This window comes from Coptis chinensis, chromosome 7 (genome assembly GCF_015680905.1).
Source record: "Coptis chinensis isolate HL-2020 chromosome 7, ASM1568090v1, whole genome shotgun sequence".
Taxonomy (NCBI): domain Eukaryota; kingdom Viridiplantae; phylum Streptophyta; class Magnoliopsida; order Ranunculales; family Ranunculaceae; genus Coptis; species Coptis chinensis.
The window spans coordinates 25,497,999-25,522,935 of NC_141462.1; the positions used below are offsets into that span (position 1 = coordinate 25,497,999).

Genomic DNA, 24,937 nt, shown 5'->3' on the forward strand with positions numbered 1-24,937 from the left:
TGAGTACCCAACTACTTTTTCCACACACTTACTAAATTTCTGTTTCTGTGTTTGTTCATGCCACCGATCTATTTGAGAGCTTCCTTACCTCATCAGGAACTATGAACAATGCCTCAAAGCATTTGACACACAACTTTCCAGAATAGCCAAGGGTCAGTAGAACCAGGCACAACCACCTTCATGAAATCATCTCAAGTTTGAATGAACCAGATGTGTTAAAACTGGGAGGGTCGAGTTGTACTGTACTAATCTTCCAAGGCCATTGAGTTGGAACCTCACATTCTAAATTTGTAAGCCATTTCAAATACAGATCTAATTCATTTTCTGGTTTCCTAAATGATATATATATATATATATGCTAGAGTTCTTAGAGAGGTTTTCCATATTGTAAACAGACTATTTTCCTATATAAGAAGTGTGAGAGAAGGCTGAAAGCCAAAAACTAACTAAACCGAACTCTCTTTTCTCTCTCCTTTCTCTCTCAACTTTCTTCTTCATTAGCAATAATAAAATTTTAATTATGCAACCATCAAATTTTGGAGAAAACCAACCCTAAGAGAAAGGTGAGACAGTTTGACACATCCACAAACATAGAAAACGAAGACATATATTGTTTTTCTCTCAATCTTCAGAAGATTAGATAACTCGAAATTTATTTCAAGTAAAGACCTTCAAACAGATAAAACAAAGATTAGCAAAGAAAAAAGTTATGTATATACAGACGACTTTGCAGTATTACTATTGTTTCAGCAGAAAAATCCCTACCAAATAAAGAGTACCTTACAGAGAAATTTTGGAGAAGTTGACATGATACAAGCCAAGCAATTCCAGTCATTTGCCATCAGAGAGTTTTTTGGTGGCGCACTTATATAAAACATCAAATCTGCAGCAGACACCTTTTAAATGGACAAAGATATATAAGGTTATCTAACAAAGGTTACACTCCAAACTCGGAAAAGTAAGAAAGGATTACTGCTGTAATATGAATTATGTACACCACAACAGATAAACCATTGCAAATGGTACAGTTTCAAGAAAAGTCCTTTCTCGGCGGGTGAGCAACTGCACAAGAGCCTCTTGGGGAAAGAGAGAGATATGTGAGGCACCATTGGCCGTCAACATAGATTATTTTTAGCTACATTAGTACCTTATGTTTTTAGAGAACTAGAGGGGGCTGCTGTTAGCGTATATTTCACCTATCAGAAAGACAAAGGAGAAATAAAGCTAATCATGTATCCCAATAAGACAGAGAAATGACATACCTAACGAACCTCAGAATCCATTCCAAACATTTACTAAATGTCAGTGCTCGGTGTTCACTTGATGTATTTGAAAACTTCCTTAACCTATACGGGCTTAGGATAAGGTCTTCAAAGAATTTGACACATACAGACATTGAAAGTAGCCAAATAGAAGAAAACCCAGCATGACTCAACTCCCACCGTCTTCAAGATCATGTGAAAAAGATTATGTTTAAGATTAGGTGTTATATCTCCGTACCGACACTGGGGACAGTACCAATCTCCTATCTTAGTAACTGGTAAGGCTCACGCCTGCACCAGTAGCACATTGTGCAGGCTGGTCAGGATATATCGACTCAGACCACTTTAACTCACTCCTTCCCACCACAGGCTCTAGTCCGACTGCACATCACTGATCAGTTAGGGAGTTTATGTTTTGAAGATAGTGACTACTCTTTAAGTATCTTATTGTACTCATCCTCGACTGTGAATGATTTCTAACATTACAAAAGGTATAATGCGAAAGATTCTGGTTCAAATTACAAATTAGCTGTGTCAGCCAAAAAAGGGTATGGAAGTGTCTTGTTGGAAGCCCCCAGTCACGGCACTGTCAAATGAGTGGTGTAAAGATTTAATTTCCATAAGAACTTCTACTACTAGTTAATCAGTGGTTGCACAATTTGGATAGAACTTTGTCTCCATCAAACCACGACTTTTAGCACCGAGGAATCCTACCTACAATATCCACTGTTCTAAGAATCGGTCTAGGTGGCCGCCTAGGCGCTAGGCGGTGCCCAACCGACTCGCCTAGGCCCTAGTCATTTAAAAAATCGGAGGACCAACTAGGCAGGTCTGGCGGGTTTAGGCGGCCTCTAGGCGGTCCAATCAAGTTTTTTTTTTTGAATGATTAAATGTTGAAAAATAAAGGCCCGTGTAGGCTTAAGATTTGAATGAGTTTAAAAGACTTAAGTCTAATGTAAATTATATGCCACTATAACAAAGAGTATGTTTTTATATGAAGTCAATATTCCTCAACTATTACGCATTTTTGTAATAAGTATCTTTGTTTGTGTTTATTTTTTGAGTTATGGTAAATGATTTTCTTCATTTCTTGTAGTATATGTGTGTATTACTATATATATTAGGAAAAAAAACCACCTAGTGCCTAGCCCGTCTAGGCACTGCCTAGAAGGCCTAGGCGCTCTCCCACCGCCCGACTACCACCTAGCGTTTTTTAGAACACTAACAATATCAGATCTACCCTAACAAAGAGTGTAACACGACCGACAGTCTCTGCTTTATATCAACTTTCATTGGCAAATGTTCATGTAAAGAAAGATTAAAAACACTAAAATTCAGTACTGATAGCATTCTGATACACACAATCAAGTCGATGTAATTTATATACTATATGTCCACCCTAATAATTTTGAATATCTGTACTTTATAATCCTGTTGAGTTTTTTTGCCTTCTTGTTTGTTTCACTATATTTTCAGCTATTCATTGTCCTTCAGAGAAACAAAGATCAACTTCTTTTTAAGCTCAGCAAAAAGGTTATCTATTTATACTTTAAAATATTGTATCCTAATAAATTCTGCAATTTTTTCCCCTGTTTCCACATTATGTTTTCAACATTCTTCAGACACACTTCTAAACTAAGTTACACATTATAAACATAGATAATTGATTGAAGCTCTGGTCCACAAAAAATACAAAACTAACAGTAAATAAATTGATTGTTAAATCAGTCCTGGTTTATAACTTTATATGCCTAATAGGCTAATACAAACTCCAAGATAGATAGTGCAGAAACTAAGCATAATGCTGTCATATCAGTTGTTTAATTTTCTGTAAAACTACCAAATTTACAACTGAGCCATTAACCTAACTTGATGAGGGTTCATCCTCAGAGCTAACCACACATCCACCCAACTACACAAAGCATAAATTTCCCTCTGTCCATCTTCTTTAGCTAGTCTCATGACTCCAGTAGCTCAGAGTCTTTTACCTCTATGGATTTTGTCTAGAAACTATGAAAAATCTTACACAATTACTTTTATTTGAGTGGAAGCTTTTTTAAAAGCAAAACAAACCCCATTGTAGGAATACGAATATTGTTTTGTACTACCTTTTGGATGGTGTAAAAGCATGGGGTATAGAATGCAGCATATATTAGCTTTACATACAAACTTTACATAGTTATGATATCTTAAGGTTTAAAAAGTGTTGTGATTTCTCTGTTCTTTTCCAAGTTGTTCTGGAGAAAAGGATCCATGCATGAAGAAAAAACCTAATCTTCCCAGCCCAGCTGACTTTCTATGTGCAAATTTACACATGGGTAACTGTACAATGATTTCTTTAGAAGGACCATGAAGGTATAATCCTCACATTCTATTAAGACATTTTAATAACATATCCAATTTATACTTTGTTTCCTTAATGATCTATTACCCACAAAAAAAATTGCAGGAAAAGCACCTTAAAAAGTAATGCTAGACAGAGATGATTGTTTGAAAACAAATGAGCAGTTTGAGGAAGCCATCACATGGTAGAAGGAAACATGGTACACCCTCAATAATTAAACATTTAAACCTATAGCATTTATATGTTTTCCTTCTCTCTTATCTGGCACATACGTTTAGCACATCCATAATAGTAAATCAAGAAATAATTGTGCATCCAAGCTTCAGAAGATCAATACAACTCAAAACTTTTGCAAGTAAAAGACCTTAAAAGAGATATAACCAACAAAAGCTACGAACATATTACAAATGGAGAAAATAAAAAAAGGAAATTAAATCCATACAGAAGGTATTTGCGGCAAAACTAATGAATGATTGGAACCATGGCGATAGCAGGCACAGTCGATACACGGGGAATGTACCTTCCCATTTGCCAAATGCCATTTGGAGCTACATCTTCTCCTTCGTACTCTTTTCCACCACACTTTCCAACTCTCTCCAGAATTCTACGCAAAAACCGTCTCTGCTTATCAATTGAAATTCTGACGCCTTCCAAGTGTAAACCGCATTTCTTCCTCATTGCTTCTATTTACATTGAGTAAAACTATTCATTTTACAATTCATTCAGTAGAAGAACTATCATTACCATCTCGACATCGCACTACTATTCACCAATGGCCAAGCTCTATTTTGCCTCCTCGACGCTCTCCCCAAAACTGAACTGGATTGACTTCTCCTAGTAGTCCTCGACTCAGATATGGAATTCGATGAAGAGGTTCTATTCCTTCTAAAAAACGACACAAAGTTCCGAAAGAATCCACCAAACCCACCACTCTCATTACTTCTACTACCCCTAGAAGTCCAAGATATCCGTCTCGGCGCACCCCCATTATTAAAATCCCCATCCATTTCAGTATAAACAACTGGCAACTCCCTCTCCGCCGCACGTCTACCTCCCGAAAACCTCCCAACAGCAAACCCACCTCCAGGTAATCTCCATATCGTCAACCCAACCGCATCGTCTTCAGCTTGCACTGGAGACGGAATCTCATTCTCAGTAGTACTCCCATCAGAAACAGGTGAACTCCCAGTCCTCACATTCCCCACATCAGTAGTAACAGCAGCGGGTAATTCATGTCGACAAACGGGACAAGAATTGCGTAAAGAAAGCCAAGGCAAAATACAATCAGAATGATAAATATGCTTACAAGGCATTTCTCGTGCATCAGTACCAAGTTCAAAAGCTTCTTTACAAACAGCACAATGAGAATCCATCATAATATGAGTCCCTACAATCTCAACTGTAGGCATAGACTCAATAGCAGCTTTAGAAGCTGGTGGATGTTCACATCTACCATTCCCACCTACACCATTTATTTCAATTTGAGCTAACTGATCTAATAACCTATCAAAACCAGACCCCATCAAGAAATCAGACATACTAGCTGGCAATGGTTGTAAACCAGAACCAGCTCCATCATCGTAATACAATTCAAAACTCCCCCTTTCTCTTTCCACGTTATTATTATTATTATCTGATGGTCCACGGAGTACAATAACTGGATTAAAAGGCGAACGATCTCCACCGTTCCTTCTACGACTACTACGAAACCCGGGATTATTGTTGTTGCTAAGATCTGAATTGGGTCTGTTATTTGCACCCCCACCTCCAAGCATGTACATAGCTGCAGCTGGAAATCTTCTTCTTCTCGGTTGTGATGAATCAAGATCATTTCTTGCTGTTGTAATAGATCTAGTGGGAGGTGGGTTTTCGATTTCTTCAACAAATCCACCTTGACAATTTGAACAAACAATTGAAGATGAATCTGATTCCAATATTCTAACAAATCTACTACAACTATAACACCAGTGTGATGAATTTGAACCCATTGAATCCATTAATAACTACAAAGATCGAATCTTTTTCACTTGAATTGAATAAATCTCAAACACCAACACTTCAATTTTATTTAACTTTCGATCAATTCAGAATAAACCCTAATTTGAATGAAAACTCAAATTGGGGAATTTTGTGATTTGGGGAAAATGAAGAAATGAGAAATGAGGAAAGAGATAGAAATGTGAACGTTATAAAGTAAACGGCGAAAGCGCGTTGTTGGGGGATTTAATAACAGCGTGGGATTGACGCTTTGATGTGGCATTTTCTGTTTTACTTAACGGAGTTAAAATTTGGGTACGTTTTATTTTTTGGATGGGTCGTATTTGTCAACTTTGTAATTGCAAGGAAATGGGCTGGAATTTGGGTTGGAAATGTGAAATGAAATTTAATGACAGTGTAAGAACGTGCGTGATTTCTTTCGTATGCTTAAAATAAGTCCATGACTTTTCTGTGAAGGTCTTAAATTGTGAGAATTTAATAATGTGTGTGTGGTTTCGGTGTTTTTCACAATCTTGATCTAGACATATCAAGTGATATCACTGTCCTCAATGGCTCCATATCTGTAGTCTTAATCCAATTTGTCGTTAAATTTCGTTCACTATATATATGTTGATGTTTAAGTTTCAACTAATGTTTTGATTTTACATTTTTGTTTTTTCAGTGCATTTAGCAATTTTAGTATGAAAACTAATGTACCTAAGTTAAGATAGATACTGTATTACTGTGTGTTATGAAAATTATTTCCTGAATTGCTGCTACAGCCAATATTTGTTGACAAATGACAACCAATGAGTAGAGTGAAAAAAAACTAAGGTGTAATAAATTCATTGAGTAATGTTCACTAGTCTCTCATTTGAAATCGATAAAACTGAGTTGAATATTTGAATCTGCTGTATTGGTTTACCATAAATTAAGTCGAACTTGCTGATTTATTTAGTGTATTCACTTTGACAAATGACAACTATGTAATCATATTCTGCTATTTACTGCTAAAGTTCATCTATAGCGAACAAATTAAGAACTTATTCAAATTGGTTCATAATTAGCATTTAGCAGAAGGGTGCTAAAAGCAGTAAAAACCTCTGCTACGAAAATCGTGATTTGTTTTTCTCTTAGGAAAATAACACGCAGATGAGGATACCGTGACCAAGGCTCAAAATACCAATATCGTCCAACAAATTAGAACTTTGAATTTCCGATTGAGCAGTATATAAGCAAAATTCAATTGATCATCAAAGCGAAAATTGGGAAAATAATTGCCAAAACATTGTATTTAAATCGAACATGTCAATATCTGCTACCTGATCTCTAAACAGTGTTTTTTCGACTAGGTTGGAGAATTTTTGGTAATTTAGTAAGATAATAAAAACTCTTAAACACAAACAATTGAACAAACATGAAAGAGGTTGAGGGATATATACTTGTGGCCCACGAAACACAAGATGTCAAAATGGGTAATCCGCCCTATCTCCCTATCCTCTATTTCTTTCTTTGACTGAGAATCTAATTACAAACCGTGTGCCCAGTCACTCTCAATGCGAAATACAAGAAAAATAAATCACAGAATTAGCAGCTTGAAAAAGATTAATAAGGCGCTTGACTCACGAAAGCAAAATATAATAAAATGAGTGAAGCATCAGATAACACGTCGTCATCAACCAAACAAATGTGCTCATTAGAATTCGTAATTATGACTGATAAGTGGTAGCATATGATTCATGATGTATATATTTGGAAAGATTATGCTTGTATTATTGCTTTTTATACATGCGTTTCATGTTACCTAGCTCGTTGAGGAGAAATTTAAAAGGTTAGTGACACGTTAAGTGTACCTACAAAAGAAAGCATCTCCTTCGAACGCATGCAAATCTTACCTTGTTCCAGTAATAAAGACATAAAGTTTAGATTCCCCCATGTTAGGAAGAAGGAAAAGGCAAGCAGCTAACTAAGTTGTATGTGAATAATGTGATGGACAATTTGTCTTCTTTAGATAGGCGATATTGGTAATGGACCAATTAGGAGTTGGGACAAAATTTCTTGACTAGTGCAATCTTGATTGTGTGAATGAATGGTACCGTTTAATTTTGTGAGATCTTAAATTAATTGTAACATTTACCAGAAGACGTCCAAAATGGAGTATTTATGATTGATTCCATACTTTGGTATTAAAACCATTATAAATAAGCTAGATGTCCAATAATGGAGCTAACATTACCCTCTAATTAATACTAAGATTACCAATCCGGCAATCCCTATTAACATTACCCTCTAATACCAATACTAATGATTTGTCCAGTAAGCATTGGGTTCTTTGTAATTTCTTTACGGGAAAAAGTTAGAAAAAGGATTATGTTTGTTCTCTTTAGATATTTCATGAAAAGAGAATACACGTTACATAGGGTTCCCACTTCCCACACTTTTTTATGCTCTTTTTATTTTTTCAACAATCCTTTTTGTGCGATTCTTTTTTCTTGCTTTGCTTTATTTCCTTTCTCGACGTTGACTGGCGCATGAATCACAAATATGAAACACACGCATGGAAACTTCCACTCAAAATACTTGTTTTACAAGCTTTAAAATATTTATTTGTAGGATGGCCTTATTAGGGACATTCCATCAGTCACATGTGAACACCCATCACACTCGCTATTTTAGAACATTCGCATACTCAACAACTCAGTGACTCATTATTCGATTTCATCTCGTGACATCATCACATACTACTGTCATCAACCAGCAACTTATCTTTAAGCCCCTTTTCCGCCGTAATACATGCGCCATCCACCATCATTATGGAAAACATCATTATTACAACCAATGCCAACTCAGATAGACCTACTGTCACAATCCCAAATTTCCAGAAAATTAAAAATAGGGAATTATCCACACCCTATTCCATTTTCTGAAAATCCAGGATGAAACAAAACTCTAATAACCCATTATCAACCATGATATTAAAATATGATATCAAAATTAAAACCAAACGAACAACTCTTAATGTACAAATTCAAGAATTTACTAAACCACTCTATTACATCTGTTTCAAATCAAGACTTTATACTTCATAAAACTTATACCAGTAAGACTCCAAGAGTGAATCACAATTAAGCGTCTTCATCCGCTGCATTCCACCATCTATGTTCCCAAAAACACACCCACGTTGCAAAACAAAGCAACCATGGGTCAGCAAATTGAATTTGCTGGTATGAGTAAGACTAAAAATATAAAATAGTTTCATACTTTAATTATTCAAACAACACTTTATATGTACTCATAACTTAACCATTCTCAGCTTGGAAGACAGGTAGTTCCGTCATTTCAACCGGCATAGTTTCTTCCCAAGCAAGTCATCCATTATATTAACTCATTATAATAACTTAGTAATTGAATTAAATCTTACCAATATCCACTGCTGTATAAGGGTAGGACATCGTCCCTGCACAAAATATCATTAAGTCCTACCCTCCTGCAAAACAAAGTTAGGTTTCCCAAACCTAAACATTTAATTCGTACATCTATTTCTCTCACCATAACCATGAGAATATACAATCTAACATAATATATCACCCCACCGTATCAATTATATCACGTTAACAATATTTACATTCTTTTGTAAGAAATCATATGTATCATATTATAATACACAACCAATCATATCCAATAATTCACTCATACATAAAGTCAATATTTTTCTTTAAAACCACTCGTCTATTTATGAGAACGAGAAGAATCACAACCAGGGAGTACATTCATCCCTCGTGAGTATCAACTCACACAAATCACATAAATATTTCTCATAAGAAATCATATACATCATAATATATAAATATTCATATGCAATAACTCCATCACACGTAAAATCAATATTTTACTTTGATTATTAATTATCTCGTTGACTCTTTCATTAAAAGACACAGCCCAACCTTTAGTTCCTACTCCACGATTTGCACTACGCATATTTGCTAAATAACACATATCTGTGTGCCACACTCACACCGAGTACCACTACAAGACATATGTCCCAAGCGGGGATATCGCCTCTAAGAAACATATTTTCATCTTGTAAACTCGTAACTTGTGAGTCATAGTCATCTCTGGGCTTCTCATACACACAATCACAAAGCTTTTTTTGGGCATAACAAAATATCAGGTCATTCATGACACATTCAATGAATACATTGGGTCATTCCCGCCACATTTAAGGAATACCCATCATAACACTAACAGGTCATTCATGGCACATTCAATGAATACCTTGGGTCATTCTCGCCACATTCAAGGAATATCCATCATAACACTAACAGGTCATTCATGGCACATTCAATAAATACCTTGGGTCATTCCTACCACATTCAAGGAATACCCACCTACATTCCCGTACATTCAAGAAATACAGCCAGCCCGCAAGGCGAATGCCTTAGTTCCTCTCTAAGGCGGCTTTTCACATGACATCATTAGTCATAAACATTTCATTTCTTTTCTTTTCATCAAAGAGGCTTGGAGAGATCTAAAGATGTGGGCGACACATTAAATTTTTACCGGACACTTTTACACTGGATTTTAATACTCAAGAGTTCTCAGTTATTATAATATTTTCATTATATTATAAAATATACATCGTCTCAAGCAATAGAATCATTAATAAAGATTTTAAACACAATAACCAATCAACTCACCTCATTATCCATTATATAAATCATAAATATCAAAAGGTTCAATCAGAAATAACACATTAGTTAAATGTCTCGTGAATACATTTTAAACTACCACAATCACGTACACAATTAAGTACTAACATTGTACACATATAGTTAATTATGACAATAACTAATAACTAATAACTAATATATAATATAGTGTAGTATAGTGGCTGCACTTTTACTCAAAGCTGCCTACGTATCCAAATCTTTCAAGATTGAAATCAAGCCTTCGTAGTTCTTATCAGCCACATAGTCAATGCTATAGCTTTTCCTACATTCATCCAAATGACATGTAACTTAATTATTTAGAAACTAAGGTATGTAGATATACTTTTTCATGTAGAACTCGAAGTCCCAACCTCTGCCCATCTAAAAGAAAACTTAGGTTGAAAACGGTAAAAATCCTAATTTTAGCAAACTAGATTTCTGATGGACTATCTTTTGAATGACACAACTCTTTCCACAGGTATCCAAATATCCAAGGCTTTCTGTGTTGAAATGCTAACACAAGGAACTTACTTTTTTATGTTTTACAAAAATACTCAATCTCATTCTAAGTGTGCCAAAACTAGGCTCGAACATAGTGCGAAGAAACTGATTTCTGGCAGTCAAACTTCCAAACGTCATAATTAATTCCACGGGACTTCGAATGTGATGAGGCCGATTGGAATAGAAATCAGACTTCCAGATCTTACTCTTTTATGTTTTATAAAAATACTAACTCTCAACCTAACTATTTTAAAATTGGACTTGAACACAGTGCACAGAAACTGATTTCTGATGCACTATTTTCTGTCAACCAAACTTCCAGGCATTATATCTACCACCACAGACCTCGGAATATGACGAGGCCAATTGACTTAGAAAGAAGACTTATAAAACTCACATTTTCATGTTTTACAAAAACTCTAACTCTCCCCCTAGCTTTATGCAATTTGTGATCAAACCTTATGTAGAAAACTATTTTCTGACGAATAGAATTTCTGACGCATAGAATTCTCAAGGTCATATCTTTTCCGTCACTCATCCAAATTAAGTGAGGCTCACTACATCGGGTAAATGAATCTCTAAGGTTTCATTAGGTTTTGGTTTCCCACAAATCTACGAAGTATATTGTCCTATACACTTCCTACAATGTGCACAAACAATTATCATATATTGAAGTCAGTTTTCATAATCTTAAACACGAGTATGAACTCGGGTCAAAGTATGAGGTTGTACCTCTATAAGTCTAGATTCTAATGGTTTTGGAATCAACACAAAAGAGTAAATATTTTATTTTATATGATTTTATTACTTCAGACTGCTCAGTTTTCGTACCAGTTTCTGCGCCAGACTTCAACTTAAATTTCAGTATGCAAAACGACTAGATATGAAATTTTATAAAACACGAAAGTTGTAGATATGCGTGTCTACAGTAGACAGGCGTTGGATTCATATAAAAAAAAATCAAAAACGAATTTTATATGCTTAAATTACTAAGAACAGTTCTGAAATTCTGAAAATCAAAACTCTATAATATTAATCCAATGACTTCACATCATTCAAAACAGCTGCAAGTCTATATAATACTACCAATCAATCAATAAACACATGGTTTACTCACTACCGTATACAAGTACTCCTGAACGTAACAACACCTATATATCAAAGCTAAACTTTTGGTGTCAGTAACTCAATATATCGAAAGTCTCTGATTAAACAAATAATTTCGATCTCAAAGTTCTATATCATTATAGAGAATTAAATATGCAACTAATCTAAACCATAGTAATAAATCAATTATATGAAAATAAGGTTTAGACTACTCACCTAAAATTGAATTTGCAAAAGAATACCCATATATGCTTCCTTTTCTCCAATCCCTTTTCTTCTTCTTCCCTTTTTTTTTTATTTCTTTCAATCAAAAATATTCTTTTTAATGGAGGCTAGGGTTTTGTTTTTGAATAATGAGATTTTTACAGAGGAAATTCGCATGTATTGTTTATTCAATATTTTAAGTCTGTTTAAGTTAACATATGGGTCTCAAATGGGTCTAAAAACACCCAAGGTCCATACCTATATGAATGGGTACATTTTAACAATATTTTCAAGCCCAAAAATAATTCTAAAATACCCACACAAGTTCTAACAAATAATTCAAGTAAAAACAATTTTGAAAAATCAACAACAACCAACCAAATTCTAGAACAAGCTTGACTTCATAATATAATAGTTATTTTCAATTCAAATAATGTAATTTATGTTGTTTAAAAATTAGGGTTGTTATACCTACAATTGCTATCCACATGCCTCTCACAGGCACATGTCATCCATCTTGACCGCGCATCTGTACTCATTAGTACACGTGTCACACTTGATGTTCACTCTCAATGACTATAAACTACGTGTGGCTTGATTCAAGTTTCACTAACACAGTACTGGATACGTAGGCATCTTCTTACTCATGAAGAGCAGCCATTAACACTATATAAAATCATCCCCTCTTTATTATCCCAACTTAAGAGCTAAGAACTAAGTCTTAATTCTTGGTGTAAATTTAGTCATTTATAAGCCTCAAGATTTTTCATTTAATATACTGGTCAATGGTCTTAAGATTTTACATCTCACACAATTTGATTGTTGTTACTTTTGAGTTTCACTGCTAGCTACATTTGATTTAATGTCTTTATATACTTTAAAGTGGTCGTCATTCATATATTTGAGAAGTCATCATTCAGCAAAAAAAAAATAAAGATATCTCACCACTATGAAAATCCATTTTCTACAATTTAGTTTGAAGAACGGAAAACATTTCTTAATTGAACTTAAGTTGAGTCCAATGGCATTGTATCCCCACAAAAGTGGAGTGAAAACCGGCAGAAATAACCCTCTATCTAGATATTACCCTATATATATATCGGTTTGTCTAGAGTGCCACTCTTATCTCACTCTTCTCCTCAGCCGTCCGAACCCACCTCAAGATCATCAAATCTAATTCACTCAAAAATTGCGAAATTTCAAAATTTCGCACTATTTCAAAAACAAAAAAAAACAAAAATCACAAAAAACACGAAATTTTGTTTTCTCTCTCTCTCTCTCTCTCTCCCAAAATTCATAACCCAGAGGCTGATCAAACCATCCTGCTGATCCAGAGAGGTCATGGTGGTGGTGGGTTTCGTGATCGGCCCCTCCTTCTAAAGTAGTTGGTACAATTTTTTCCCAACTCTCTCTATTTACTACTCTATTTGATTGCTTGCTTCACTGTGAAAACCATATAAAACTCTAAAAAATGTATCTTTTAAGTGGTAAAGCAATCTGAATATAAGATAGGTTTGTTTACTTGTTTGGTTAACAATCATGAGAAAGAAATGGGTTGTTTCTATACTTTAATGAGCTTAATGCGAACCCTTTGTTGTTTATCGGGTTAGTATATTGCATTGTTGTGCATATATGTTTTTCCTTGGGACAATTTGAAAGTTCTTGCTGAAATGTTGAACTTGTACAATGAAATTAGTAGACCTCAAGTATTAAACATGACTTAATTTGCAGGTGTGGCCATTGGTGCTTGGTTGGCAAGCTATTGTCGCCTATGTAAATATTGGGTGCTATTACCTCGTGGGATTGGCAACTGGTGCTATTTTGGGCTTCAAATTCCATCTTGGCTTGGAGGTTAGCGAAACAGACTGAGAACTGTTTTTTTTTAAAAGTCGGGTGTTTTGAACTCTGTCGTATTCTTCATGCCGTATTCTGTCAGAGTTTTGAACTCTGTCAGAGTTTTAACTAGCATATTCGGTGAACTCTGTCAGAGTTTTGAATTCTGTCAGAGTTCGGCGAACTCTGTCAGAGTTCGTTGAACTAGCATATTCGATGAACTCTGTCAGAGTTTTGAACTCTGTTAAAGTTTTGAACTAGCATATTCTGTTTAACTTTTGTTTGTTCATTTGTTTTTTAATGTTATTGGTTTAGGGTTCCATAGTTATTACATATTCAGGTGATTTTACATTTGCATATTTTGATATTTTTTATTTTTAATTTTTTTCCTTCTACGATGAAATTCGATCTATAAATGAGGTGCCCTTATTGTGGAAGCTCGGTTCTTAATAAAGTCTCGAATACCCAAATGAATCCTGGACGATCTTTCTGTGTTTGCGAAAAAAAATGACAAACGTTTGCCTAAGGATAAGAAATGTAGGTATTTTAAGTGGGTGGATGAAGAAAATAATTGTGGAAGCTCGTCGTCGTTGAATATAAATGAGAGTCGAGCTCCCACATTTTCCCCAACTGAGAGTCGAGCTTCTATTTGCACAAGGAGGATAACGACTGATTCGGAAATTCACTCAATCGGAATGTTAATATTTAAGTTGTTGTTGGTCTGTCTTCTCTTAGCGGTTTTGTGTATTATCAAGTGGCTGGTTAAGGTGTTATTGGCTTAAGTTGCTTTGGATGTCGTGTGGCGTTGTCGATGATGAGTTATCCTAAGTTGCTTTGGATGTAGCTTCACAATAATTGCTTTGGATTACAGTTATGTGCAAAATTCTGATTATGTTTCAGTAGGAAGTTTTCTTGCATTGGTACAATGGCGAAGGAATGAATGAGATGGAATTTCTTCGAGGCTGAAGTATCAACAATATCAAGATGCGATTGTTGAAGAAGAAGTAGATTATGAAGACGATGCGCTAAAGTTTTTCATGAAAAAATTGTGCTCAAATTCCAATTGTGCTTGATTATAAATAAGGTTGATGAGCTGAAGTTTTTCATGTATTTGTCTTGTACTTATTTATACTCAGGAGTGAGAAATAGAAATTTCATATATTATGAATTTCATGTATCAACTGTGCATTTCAGTATAAAACTATAAGCGGTACCGAACTATAAGTGGCTTATTTAGTTATTTTCACTCTTTTGGCTTGTCTACAGACTAAGTCAAATATTTTTTGCAAAATGGAAGAAACCGAAAAACTAATGGACCTTGGGGATAACTTATTTTCCCCTTGGAATGGATTCCAATAATTTGATTGCTCAATGTATGTTACAAACCTATCAAACACCTTCAACAATCAAATGTGTCTGTTTGGACTTTGTCCCAAACGGTGTGGTGTGGCCATGCCGTTTGGCCTTAGTACCAAATGGTATGGCCATGCGGTTTGGGACTAAGTCCAAACGGTGTTACATGCCATTTGGCCTTAGTACCAAAACGGTGTGGCCATGCAGTTTGGGACTAAGTCCAAACGGTGTGGTCATGCCGTTTGGCCTTAGTACCAAACGGTGTGGCCATGCAGTTTGGGACTAAGTCCAACGGTGTGGCCATGCCGTTTGGGACAAAGTCAAACAGACCGCCATTTTTTGCAAGTTCAAATCCAAACGATATGGCCACACCGTTTGGACTTAGTCCCAAACGGCATGGCCACACCGTTTGGGACTAAGTCCAAACGGTGTGGCCATATCGTTTGGATTTGAACTTGGATAAAAAAAATGGCGTGTTTGTATGGACTTTGTCCCAAACGGCATGGTCATACCGTTTCTTCGTACAAAAATCTCAAATCCAAAATGATTATTAGGCATTGAGAATGATTAGTTTCAAAGTTCGAAAGTGATGATAACACATTATCAACCAAGAACGGTCCTGTCTAGGATTTTGCACACATTTGCGTTCTCTAATTTATAGTGTAGGAGGCATTTTATACATATGTGAGAAATGGTCATGTTTTTGTCTCAATAGCCTCAAATCTTTGTATTTTCTTATGCTTCTCTTTCTTATTTTCGTAATCATTAATTGTGTATAAGCTACTACTGAAAGTAAAAAGATAGAGGAACACACACATACCGGATGTATAAAGTAAAATATAACGCAAACACCCGAAAAGGGTATTTTCAGGATCGAGCTACAAGAAGTTTAAAGTTCGGCACTAAAGTCTTGATAATAATATATAGGGGAATCATTTGGAGATTGGATGAACAGAGTGTGTTGAAGACTTTAAACCAAGATTGTTGCTCATCAATGACCAACTCGGCAGGCAAAATAAAACTTCGTGTTCTTTGTTTCATAGTTTCAAAACTCGACGAGCAAAAATAAAAATACATTACCCTAGCAACTTCCTCACGGCAAACCAAAATAACTTCGGAAGAGTGATCCGATAGAAATTTATGTACATGAATTCTCTGGAAGAAAATTACACATCGATCATATAACTAAGGGCCTCGGTGATGTTCCATGCTCATAGAGGAACCGCCCCATTCTAACCGGATGTGTTCAACAAAAGTAGGATTGTGGACTGCTCTTGCCAAATATTTCATCATGCCCAACTGCCTCTACTCCCTTTCTTGTACCTTATGCTCCAACTCCTCTAAATCGAACCTTTGTTTTGGACTTACGTTGTTTCACTCTCCAAAGATTGGTCCGAATAGAGGTCTTTTCCCTAGAAAGTTTATCTATTTCATCATCTAGTCTTTGCTCTTTCTGAATCCTCGACCCTTGAGGATGAGAATGACTAATGAATAGGCTTCCTTCGTGAATGTTCTTAAGCAAATGCTTCGATCCTTTATGAAATCCTCATTAGCAAACTCCCATTTCTCTGGATCAACTTTTGAAACCCCCCGATACATACAAATGCAAATCTGATTTACAAACCACCGATTTCATTATTAGTTTCAACTTACAAACATTAAGTCAACAAGTTGACACTCTTAATTAGAAAAATGGTTGTACGGACTTAATTTTAGAAAACAGCCATTGACAAAGGTCCATAGTGATCATGCGAGAAAGAAATGTGAAACCAAAACGAGAGAGTACCAAACTAAGAAGACTTGAGCAAGAAGCTCCAACACAATTCTGAGACTACAAACAACTTGATATCAACTTGATATCCTTCTATTCCTTTTGCTTAGATAAACAGATTGAGGAAGAATTTTTTGCAAAAACATTGACATACCGGTGTTGCAGGTACAATAGCACCGAGGATTGGCGAGGATGAGACATCAAACCGAACACTTCAAAGGTGCACATACGAGAACTAAATATTGGCCCTGCGAAAAAGGAACAACCACTTATTAGATTGTAAACACTAATATAGTGTAGTGAGGTTCCTTTATGATTCTCCTGCCCAACTTGGCATCCAAAACACATATCACAGAAGCAAGAAAAAGATCAAATATTTATTTGATTGTGAGCATCAGACACAACACACACACACAATCAAACCATTAACGTCAATTTCTTTAAATTCAATGAGAATAGAAACGGGCAAGAGTACACTCGCATCCACGAACTGCGGTTAGTACAAAATATACCCCCAAAATCTAATTTTCACATAGTATAATCATCATTTCCTTCACAAATTAAATTTCACATAGTACCAAAAAAAAAAACGTATGCGATTGTCATGCGGTTAGTACAAAATATGTTAACAAAGTCCCAACTCCCAAGTAGGACAATTCAAGTTGGCTATGTTCCAATGATCGATATTACAACATAACAGCAAATCATATTAACAAGCGGCTTTATTACCTCTTGTCCACAAAAAGATGATCAGTTTCATAGCTGAGCGAAGGGTCCTTCTCCAGTTTCTTTGCGATCAACCCATTTTTGTACTTCACGAAGGACTCGTCATCAAGCACATCCTGCATTTGCCGTATGTCGTTAAGACATACAGAAGTTAGAGTTCACAAGTAATATGGAATGCTAACATGGATTAAGTAGTTATGTTTAACTCCTAAACACTTTTGGTTAAAGGTACATTTATCCTGCATCAAGTGACCTGCTTAAATGGTTACCCTGTCTAACATGCAGGTCCTATGATAGACACACGATTCCTCTAAGTCTCCAACAGAAGAAAAAAAAACACCTTGTCCAAAATAGAGTGTATGCTCTCCATATAAAAGCACAAATCTCTTGGGTGAAAACTTGACAATTTTTCCATAGATCAGAAGCCTTATCTGACACAAGAATCAAATTGGACTACTCTAATTTTGTCTTTTAGTTAGTAGAAGTAAAGCTTAAATAATATACTGCAAGAAAGAGTACAAGCATGGACAACACATTCTCTCTCTACTCTGCGGTCCCAAAGTGAAGGAGATCCTCACAAGAGATCTCAAAAAATATGTTGATTTCGTTATTGCATATAAAAGATGATGAATTCAACAAAACTTAGAATTTTTACTGTTTCCAATCCAAAGATTGCAAAAACTGCAATGAAATTGATTTTGTTGATTTCAATGTGCTATAAATTTTTGACATTTCTACGAATAAACATACAACAAATTTGAATTTCATACAGAAACCACAAATTTTAATACATACCCAAGTTGTCGATTCTACCAAGCAAGTAAACTGGGTCATATTTAGAAGATTGAACACGATACCAAAACCCAAGACCACATAAACATCACGGGACTGAATTGGAATTAGAAATGGGAACAATATTACCCTTTTCCCTAAATCGAACAATTTGGGTGCTGGAAAATCGAACTAAATAGTTGGAATTGAGATGGAGAAAACCCAAACCCTTCGTTTTTTTGAGATGGAATTGAGATGGAATGGAAATTGAGTTTTTCGTTTTTTTTGTTTTTGAAATAGTGCGAAATTTTGAAATTTCGCAATTTTTGAGTGAATTAGATTTGATGATCTTGAGGTGGGATCGGACGGCTGAGGAGAAGAGTGAGATAAGAGTGGCAGATTTAGAGTGGCACTCTAGACAAACCGTATATATATATATATATATATATATATATAGAGTGATTTTGAGGAATAAAGAGAACATCCTGTGCCACTAGATTTGACTCAATTTGTAAACATATAAATTACGCCACATGGGCGTAATATGTTTCTGTCATATGAACTGGCACCACATCAATTTGTAATAAAGTCAATATGTGATCTCAAACTATGCCATGCCATATGAACTGGCGTAATATGGTTGAAACCATTGGCCAAATTTTCTACTTTATATCTGTAAAACATTATTTTTTTAGGGATTGAGATGCAGAGTCCAAAACCATTGGACTCGGCCTTAGTACTTGTATCTAACACATTAATTGTGTGTCTCGTTTACATTATGAGATCAATACAACTTAAAAAAAAAATCAATTCTGTCAAACGAACATAGACAAGCAGGATCTCCATTCCATTGACTGGGACCTTACTTCAGCACATGCATTGCTTAAAAGCAACTATCTATATGTTGTTTAAGAGCTCGTTATATTGCTAATTATGATGCAATCGATCATCTTGCTAGTCGGTTTTACCAGTATGCATAATGGACGAAACAAATTGAAATATTGAATCAATAGAGACACAACTTTACTTTGTCTTGGAAGCAAGTCACATATTTGGGTTGCTCGGTGATGTAATACAACTTTTCTGTTGTAGTGTTTGTCTTGGTTAAATCCTTTGAGCGACCTTCAAAAACAAAAAGTATTTTAGTAGCACAGTGTAAATAGGCAATTAGCATAGGTCATAGGACTATATTAACAAAGATTGTCATAAGCCTATTGCATACACCCTTATTAAGGATTCATCATTCATCACATCTAATATAAGGGATGAAATGCACTGAAAGTGCACTAGTTGAATCTTGGTGTATCATAGGTAAGCACGTGATATGCATGCGCAGGGGCATTCTTGCCATTTCAAAAAAGCAAGTAGCATGACTACAATCAACTGAGTTGACTGACGGTCAAGTGACAAAGTTAGGACTAAAATATAATATTTCAGCTTTTCTAGACCAAAGTCTAATAAACCTACTATGTGTAGGACCAATGTCTTAAAAACTCTCTAAAAAACCCTTTATTTTTTATTAGCCCATACGGGAAATTCCTTACATCTGTCCACTAGGAGTGTAAAAAAAAATCGTTGACCCATCATCCGGTAGGGCACCCGGTTTTCACCTATCACCCAAACCATACCGGACTTCAAAAACGACCCTCCCCACCGTTTTTATCTTGGACGGGATATGGGTGTAGGTTCTATGTTCAAACCCGACCCGTCAAACCGCCCAATCCGCACCGTGTCAAAAACCGTTGACCCAATCCCGCTGACCTGCACAATTTCAAGACTCAAATATAATATTTTTGTATTTTGTTTATATTTTCTTTTAACTTTTGTAGGAATTTGGGAGATATGAACACAAACTTATGAGTTCAACATCAATTTCAAATATTCAAGTTTGAACATTGGGCAAATATCAAAAGTTCAAATTTTGGAGAAAACGGATTATTCATCCTTGTATTAATTTTCGAATTATTTTAGTTTATATTTTATTGTTTTGTACCATAGATCCTCGCTCCCATCTTCACTTTATCATGCTATGGAAAATAATCATTTTACAAATGGTAAATCACGAGAAAGAAGTCAACCCGACCGTCAAAAAGCCAACCACTTGACCGCAAGACCGTGTCAAAACCGTTGACCCAACCCCCACCGACCAAGCAATTTCAAGACTCAAATATAATATTTTTGTATTTTGTTTATATTTTCTTTTAACTTTTGTAAGAATTTGGGAGATATGAACACAAACTTATGAGTTCAACATCAATTTCAAATATTCAAGTTTGAACATTGGGCAAATATCAAAAGTTCAAATTCAATTTTCGAATTTTGGAGAAGACGGATTATTCATCCTTGTATTAATTTCGAATTCTTTTAGTTTATATTTTATTGTTTTGTACCATAGATCCTCGCTCCCATCTTCACTTTATCATGCTATGGAAAATAATCATTTTACAAATGGTAAATCACGATAAAGAAGTTTCAAATTTGCAGATATGGTTTTGGGTTCAAGTTCAAGTTTTTTTTTTTTTGTTTTTTTTTTATTGATTGATTCCATTTTTTTTTTCTATCTTGTGAATGGGAAGTATATTACTTGCAGAATTTGAAAGTTTTTTTTTTGGTGAAATTGGATTAAAATGATAATTTCCACCCGACCCGGATGACCCATCCAAAACCCTCACCATAAGCTGACCCAACAGGCCGGGTGATGGTACTAAGATATGACACTTCAACCCACCCCGCCCCGCCTATCGGAACCACTAGATTTGTATCTCCTAGACCCACCCCGACCCATTAGTATTTGACCCGTGATTGACCCAACCCGTCCCGTATTACACCCCTACTGTCCACCAATGGCTTAGGTCGATCAGTGGGTCAGTGGGATACCTCTCAATTTATGTAGGACAAGTTTAGCTCTCGTGTACAGAAACTGAAGGTTCTAATATTGGCCGACAACAGAAGTTTGTATAATGTTTTTAGCTGTCAACGTGGAGTATATAGATCATATAAAGAAGCGTTCAATTCTTTACCTGAATTATTGTTAGCAGTACGTGGTTGCATTTCTAATTAGAAGTACTATTTTCAACCTATTTCGAGCCCTTAAAAAAAAAGAAAAAAATGAGTTGATTTTCACGCGCCGAGGAAGATCAGATCCACGGACTGAGACCACTTTTAAGCAATTTACCAAAACAAAAATGTTTTCTATCGGAAAATCATTAGCTCTTAATATATTTTGCAAGGTCCATTATTTAAGAAGAGATGTATATGTAGGTTCTCATTCATACCACATGAATTCAATCAAGAATTGAACTTGATCTGTGACGTGAATTGAAACCGACTAAGGCAGCAATACAGAATTAATTAATCCAAATTTGGGAAATAATAGGAACTCAGTATCACTTTAACATCTCAAACTCTTCAATGGTTCCAGCAAAAAAATGGTGTTCCAACTACTGTACTTGCTTGTAAGTGTATATATATATCTATTTATGTGCACTCAACATGCATATATCACTCGAGTTGGGGAGAAATTGAACATGACGAGCTTAATATGTGCAATAAATGTTCATGATATAATCAGAGCGTACGTACTTTTGATTGTATTATCATCGTTAATTCGTTAATATAATTAACCTACTACGTCAGCTGGTCGCCTGGTCCGAGTATCTCCAAACTCCAAAGCCAGCATGGGCAATGAAGTGCATATTAATATGATTCCAATGTGCCTAGACAAAGAGTAAAGGGTTAGACTAAAAAGTCCAATAGGATGGATGCGATTTGCGAAAACATGGAATCCAAGGAAATCCTTTTCAGAGTTATCCCATCTTTTGAGTTTTCATCCATCTATCATCTATGATTCTTTTCGGGAACTGAATTTTCCACATTCGTTTTACCACTTCCACATATTTTCAGTATATTAATTTTCAGTATATTTTAGGGTAATTTTGTCTAATGCACTGAAAATCCGTAGAAGTGGTAAAAATGTCTGTGGAAATTAAAATGTGTTTCATTCTTTTCAAGGAAAGTTATTCTCATGAGTAAAAAAGAAGAAAATAAAACTTATTCTTTTTTGTTCTTACATTCTCACTTTAAAAGAAAATTATATCTCTTTTTGGTTAAAGTGATGAGTTTAGTAAGATCATCTGTATTCAACATCATTTTGATTGACATCGAGCCACGAGTTACCCGGGTTAACATATGTGACCACAGCCCACGAACCCGACACTAATCCGACACGAAATTAGCAGGTTTGGATTGGAAAAAAAAACTTTTGGGCCATTTAAGGGTTGACCCGCCGAATCTATCAAATAAATGAGATGGGTTATGGTCACATATGTTAACCCAGGTAACTCGTGAGTAGACCCGATTAGTTCTCAGGTCTACTAGGTTGGGTCATCAACCCGTGACCTGTATGACATGTTTTAAGATATGTTTCCTAAATTTCTTGATATTATTGACGAACCTTCACTCTATGTCTAGATTGCCTTCATCTCCAAGCTAGAGATCTTGGATATATTCACAACACTATCTTGGATATCATAGATATATTCTCAGTAGTTATATGTTACTATAGTTGTACATATCTTTCTAAGTTATAGGATCTCATACACTATGTAAACAACTCTATATAAGTGATGAATGAATAAGAGAAAGTAAGCCACTTTATTAATTGTTTATGGTATCAAGAGCAGGACAAATCCTAACTCCATCCCTTAATATACTTTTTTTTAAGCCTACAACATGGCAAACAACACTAATTCAACTACATCTTCTTTCTCCTCGAGCACTATATCAACAGTGTCTTCTACCACCCCAACTCTTGCCTTACCAAATATTTCCACTTTTGTCTCTGTGAAACTCACAGAAATAAACTTTCTTCTATGGGAAATTCAAATAAAACCTTTCCTTATTGGCCAAAATTATTGGTGTTTCATTGATGGTTCCTACCCATGTCCACCAAAATTCATTTCAACATCTCGATCTCAATCCTGAATACACCCTTTGGTATCGCACATATCAAACTCTCATTAGCCTAATCAATGCTACACTTTCTGAAGCAGTTCTTTCACAAGTTGCTGGTTTATCTACTTCTAAAGCCATATGGGAGTGTCTTCAACATAACTTTGCTTAACAATCTCTTGCAAACGCAACTTATTTACACTTCCAACTATTCTCTATAACCAAAGGAAACAAATTTGTCTCTAAATATCTCCAACATGCCAAGTCTCTCTTAGACTCCCTTACTGCTATCAATGAACCTGTTAAGGATACTCACCTTGTTACCTCTATTATGCGTGGCCTCGGTTCTAATTATAAAATGCTTGTGACAGCCATCCTTCAAAACCCCCCTCTCCCTCCCTTCTTTGATCTTCGTGCTCAACTTCTGACATTTGAATCCTTGAATATCAATTCATCCACCACATAGATCACTTCCGCTAATCCCACTACTGCTTTACTCTCTTCCCATAATTCCAATCCAAATCGTTGAAACAGTACCACTCGGGGTGGTCGACAAGGTCGGGGGTCTAGAAACTACCAAACCGACTACTATCACTTTAATCCGTCTTACAATTCACAACGAGGTGGCTATGGACGTGGTTATCAAGGTGGTGGGCATGGTCGTGGTCGTGGCCGCAACCAATCTCAAGGCATACTTGGTCCCTCTCCATCTTCCATTTTGTCACAAATATGGCCGCACCGCTTCGAACTGTTATAGGCGTCCCTGCAATTCCGATGATGATTTGTCCTCACGATTTGCTGGTCTTCAGGTTGGACCACAGGTTCCAACTGGTATCCAGACTCAGGTGCTACGAATCGTATGACTGGTGATGCTCGATCCTTTACAGACTGTTCTGATTATGGTGGAAATGATCAAGTTCAATTGGGTAATGGTGACTTCCTTCCTATCCTTTCAAGCACTTATGTCATCTAGCTTGTCGCCCACACTTTGGCATCGCCGTTTGGGGCATCCCTCGTCAACTATTCTTAGAAAATTATCTAATAACAAATGTTTAGGTGCATTTTCCATTAGTCAGTGTCAATTTCGTAAGGCCTGTGCCATGGGGAAGTCTACACGACTTCCTTTTGTTACTCATGAACATCCTACTACTGCACCATTTGATTTAATTCATAGTGATGTTTGGATGCCTCTTATTTCATTTGTCTCTAGCTACCGTTATTATGTGCTTTTTACTGATGATTTTACTCGTTACTCATGGGTGTTTCCCATGAAACTAAAGTCTGAAGTTTTCAGTCACTTTGTTCACTTGTTTAATTTCATTGAGTATCAATTTTCTGCTACCATTAAGTGCTTTCAAAGTGATGGGGGTCGCGAATATGATAACTCATCTTTCCATAATTTTTGCACAAATAAAAGAATTCATCACAG

General features: G+C 35.7%; 1 protein-coding gene across 1 annotated transcript; it reads right to left on the reverse strand.

Annotated features, from left to right (window-relative positions):
* Positions 1-3,953: 3,953 nt before the first annotated feature.
* LOC147486800 (putative E3 ubiquitin-protein ligase RHC2A) lies at positions 3,954-6,089 on the reverse strand. The gene has a single exon (XM_086572173.1). It carries the CDS (start codon positions 5,601-5,603, stop codon positions 4,347-4,349), a length of 1,257 nt encoding a protein of 418 aa, XP_086428299.1. The 5' UTR covers positions 5,604-6,089; the 3' UTR covers positions 3,954-4,346.
* Between the last annotated feature and the right edge of the window lie 18,848 nt (positions 6,090-24,937).

Excerpts from the sequence above, each read along its gene's own strand:
- LOC147486800 (XM_086572173.1), bottom strand. The coding sequence starts at position 5,603 with ATGGATTCAATGGGTTCAAATTCATCACACTGGTGTTATAGTTGTAGT.